This window comes from Sitodiplosis mosellana, unplaced genomic scaffold, assembly GCF_009176505.1.
Source record: "Sitodiplosis mosellana isolate CC-2019 unplaced genomic scaffold, AAFC_SMos_1.0 Smas_scaffold_989, whole genome shotgun sequence".
In the NCBI taxonomy this organism is placed as follows: Eukaryota; Metazoa; Arthropoda; class Insecta; order Diptera; family Cecidomyiidae; genus Sitodiplosis; species Sitodiplosis mosellana.
In genome coordinates, this window is record NW_022596231.1 from 1 (window position 1) to 4,431 (window position 4,431).

Consider the following 4,431-nt stretch of genomic DNA (forward strand, 5'->3'; position numbering starts at 1 on the left):
CGCTGAAAAATGTGAGTGGACAACGCATGTGCCAATTTTGCTGCATCAAACTCCATTCCCATGAAGGTAACATACGTGGCCAACATGTATTTAAGATATACAACTCACCGAACAAATCCACGTCTCGTCCGAATAATCAACGAGTTTATCTCGAAACGAAGCATCGGTTATATTGCATCACATAAAATGTTCTGATCTCCGAAATATGCGCATAATTTATTCTTGAAATCGAGTGCTGAGTGAGGCACATTTTCGTAATGCCAAAATTAATACATTAAGGCAATACACGCACGGCATAGTTTCTGTTTTAAACATTTTCATTTCACGAATCAACTTTGAAATTCACAAAATCAACTCGAATTGATGTCAGATTAAATTATCAAGAAAACAACCAATAAAGCTAAGATTATTTAATGACATTACGAATGAATAAAACACAAACAGTTAAATTACCAATTCATCTTTTACCTTTTCGTGGAATTCGTATGAACGAACGAATCGCATCCTTAAATAAAGTCGAACGTTAGACCTAAAGAAAATGTGTATTTCATTTGAATGTCTTCCGAACATAGATGATCAAATTACCAACAGAAGTTCTGCCCAAGGTTCTGCCGTTGTGGCTTGTGTGATTAAATGATAAAATTGGAGAAGAGTAAGTTGCTATTAAAGGGTAAGTGTCAAGATTCACGTTGACAAGAAATACACTGACAACGTTAATCGTTCTAGGTGCTCAAAGAAGTGCGTCGTATGCGAGAAAAACAAACAAACATGTTTGTTTTGGATTTCGTTTATTTTATTCTTTATTTGAGGCACTGAATGGTTCAATTTGTTTCTTATGTATTTAGCGTAAGTGCGTTGTTGTTCCCTGACATAATTTGAGTTGTTTAGACTAATTGGAAATGGTTTTGATATGTGACAAAACATTCGCTTTTCATCAGTCGATTGGATGTTGTTAAAAATAAATCAAAATACTCGGTTTCATTATCAATACATTAAGCGAAGTTTTAAGAGCACTTTTAACAGAATTTCTATTACAAAATTGTACATTACCAATCAATTTTCTTCAACAACTCTTTTACCGATTGCGATATTTCAACCATTTCTTCGTTTTCCAGAACCAATTGAAAACTGTATGTGAAATTACCAAGAAATTCCTTTCGCGTTTGATCATCATTAATACTATCACAACGATGGTTTAAAATACCAATGGCGATTTTACAATTTGCAATATTTTTTGTTTTGAACACACAATTGATGACATCTATCAAACTTTTATTTTTTTCTACCTTTTCGTCATACTTTTGGAAAAACTTCAACGCTGATTCTACCACAAGGGCTGGTGCTGGTGTTCGTATTGGTTCAGTTATGAATTGGCAAATTGCATCCAATATTTTGGCAGCGTATTTTCGGAAAGTTGTACGAAAGCTTCCGAATTCAAATGCCTTGTTCAACACTGTGAGTGCAGCTAAATTCAGGGTTCCGTTATCCTTATCATGACCCTTCCATTCCTCGAGATATCTTACGATTGTTCCAAAAATGTGTTCAAGTTGATCTTCCTTCAAAGAATATCCTTTGGAAATAATAAAAACAATTTAAAATTTGTATTTAAACGTAAATGTTTAAATTCAATCACCTCTTGCCAATAATTTCGCTGCATTTTGGTGAATGTTTGATGATTCCTTTAATAGCTCGCAGATATCGATCTTTCTCAAATTTCCATCCAGTTCAATCATTGCACCCCAACATTCGCAGACAATCTCTACCAAACTTTCTAGATCAACGTTTTCCATTGCGAATTTCAGCTATGCATAAGAACATCATTTTCAGAAAAAATTTTTGAAAACATATTGTTTGTATGGATGAAATAAACTTACGTTTTTGACTAGTTGTTTGCGATGGGTTTCTTCCATTTGGGAATATTTCAAACCGATATAATTTTTTAGAGAAGCATTATCACTCGAGCATCGTCGTAGGAATTCCAATGCGGCTTGTTTGCGAACACCCGCATCTATTTCTTTTTGCCCAATTATTTCAGTCAACTTTACGATGTGTTTTTCAAAACAACGGGAATGTTTTTCAAGTTGAGTGTACGCAAAATAATAGTTTTCTTCGCTCAAAGCAATTTGTCCAAACACATAATTCAAACCCATTTTATTTTCTTCGTCCGACATGATTTCTTTTAATTCGCAATTCGACCAGCTAATAGAAACTTTTTCAGGTATTTGAGGTTATGTGGTATGCTTGCAATCAATTTGTGTTTCTTGTTTTTTGAATTCCTTTGTTGGTATCTCTGTATAGATTTGGTATTGAATGGTCGATCTATCCCAATCATGATAACTTTGAGATAGATCCACCGTTTTTAAATTGAATAGCATCAAAATTAAAACCTCCAAAAACCAAAAAGAAATTGGTTCCATAAAATAAAAGCGAGTGAAAATTTTTTGGATTTTTTTTCTGTTTTATCACGAAACTATTTTCACTCAACCACTTGTCGAATGTCAACACTATTGAATGTCGGAATAGACACAATTTACACGGCTGGAGTTGCGTGTAAAAGTGATGATATTCAACATTTTAATTGATAAAATATTTTATTTGTGGACAAAATTGTGAAAATTATTGAACTAAAATCGATATTTTCCCAAAATCGTACAATTTTATTGGATTAATTCATATATAACTTTCACTCGATTCGACGGCCATCTATGTGTTGAGTTTGGTATAAACGTATAAAAAGTGTCATCGGACAGAAAACATTAGGAGATTGAAAATGTCAAGTGAAATGCTACCAACTTGCAATCAGTTATTCACTGTAAAATGGAGACTGAGCTACGCAACTAATTTTATGCTGAAAAGACTCACAGAGAGAGAGAGAGAGACAATTTTTTCTGGTCAAAGATTACAAGTGGAAAAATAAAGTTTAACAATAATTTGTGTCTAATTTTTTGCAATTCATTGGAATCAACGTTTATCCAATCGAAATTTCAAACAATTGAACAAATTCATCAATTTAATTCAAGTTGTGAATTGAGAGATACAACATTTTTGCGGAAACTATGTCGTCAGAGAGTGTGGGCAAAAAGATTACCGACTTGCGAGTATGCGACCTCAAAGCGGAGCTGGAAAAACGGGGCTTAGAGACGACTGGCATTAAAATTGCACTCGTTGATCGTTTGCAAAAGGTAAAAAACTATTAATTTTCTTACATTAGCCACGATATTGGATTCATTATCACCACGCAGTTAGATTTGTTGGCTATTAATGCCAAACAACAGTATGGTTCGTGCAAAAAAAAAGAAATATAGTAATAGAGCTTCTTTTTTTGGCAAGTACGTATATTATGTTAGACTGTGTAACCTGTTTCAAACACTTGATTTTGATACAAAACAATGCAAGGGGCAACCAAACCAGTATTTTTCCTAGTAAAATTACTTTGCGGTAAAATAATGAACTATCGGGAAGGGCAATTAGCTATTAGCGTTTAAATATCGATCAAACATATGGAAAAGCCAATGAATGAATGTGATTTAATTTATGTGCATAGGCAATCACCGAAGAGGGTGAAGATCCAAACGAGTACGTTTTTGAAACTGATGACAAGAGTAAAACGCCAGCTAAACGCGCCCGAAATGAATCAAATCCTCCGATTACGAATGAAACACAGGTAAATGAACACACTTGTGAATGAGTCTCAATGGAGATAATAAATACGATTGATGATGATTTGAGATGATAATATTGCGAGATACATTTTCAATGAATGCAATTGAATTTCCCATGATGTTTAAAAAAATCTTATTCTGTTTAATGAATTAATAAATTCGGGTTATAATTCGAAAGGCAAATGGCGGTGATGAAGAGGAGAAGCCCACAAAGAATGCCGACAAAGAGGGTGAAGAAGCCGAAAAAACTGAAGAAACTGAAGAGGTCGAAGAAGTCGAAAAAGAGCCCGAAGATAAGAAACCGGCAGCTGATAACAACAACGATGTCAAGGATGCATCGGAAGACAATGAAAATGACCAAGAGCATTTGCAATTGACGTTGGCCGAATCGGACAAACTTGATACGAGCAACGTGGACAACGAGGACTCGCTCAACCTAACTATCGGTGAAGATGAAGCGAAAATTTTCCAGGATGAGGTTTGTACTGCAAATTTAAATAACCACAAATCTGTCTCACTTGAAGTGAGTCACTTGCAATCCGGATTGAAGAATGCAATTTGCACCATTGAAGAAGAGAAAATTAATCAATTGATTTGGTTCATTGCAGGAACCTGAAGAAAAAGTCAAAGAGAACAACAGTAAGTAGTTGGTGTTTGAATGAATGGTCAATAAGTTTTAGGTTATATGAATTTTGGTGAAATGTGAAAATGATGAACGAATTTCTTTTGTTTTACTTGTCCGTACATTTCGAGTTATACGAAGAAAAAA

The 4,431-nt window shown here is 34.3% G+C and overlaps 2 protein-coding genes across 2 annotated transcripts; one reads left to right on the forward strand and one right to left on the reverse strand.

The window, feature by feature from the left end:
• Positions 1-771: 771 nt before the first annotated feature.
• On the reverse strand, positions 772-2,274 carry LOC129571009 (uncharacterized). The gene is made up of 3 exons (XM_055450743.1): positions 1,875-2,274; positions 1,634-1,802; positions 772-1,570 (listed from the first exon to the last, which is right to left on the reverse strand). Exons 1-3 carry the CDS (start codon positions 2,169-2,171, stop codon positions 1,047-1,049), a joined length of 990 nt encoding a protein of 329 aa, XP_055306718.1. The 5' UTR covers positions 2,172-2,274; the 3' UTR covers positions 772-1,046.
• Positions 2,275-2,420: 146 nt separating this feature from the next.
• LOC129571011 (pharyngeal muscle protein 2-like) lies at positions 2,421-4,431 on the forward strand. The gene is made up of 4 exons (XM_055450744.1): positions 2,421-3,182; positions 3,545-3,664; positions 3,841-4,140; positions 4,271-4,431. The coding sequence occupies exons 1-4, from the start codon at positions 3,057-3,059 to the stop codon at positions 4,307-4,309; spliced, it is 585 nt and encodes a 194-aa protein (XP_055306719.1). The 5' UTR covers positions 2,421-3,056; the 3' UTR covers positions 4,310-4,431.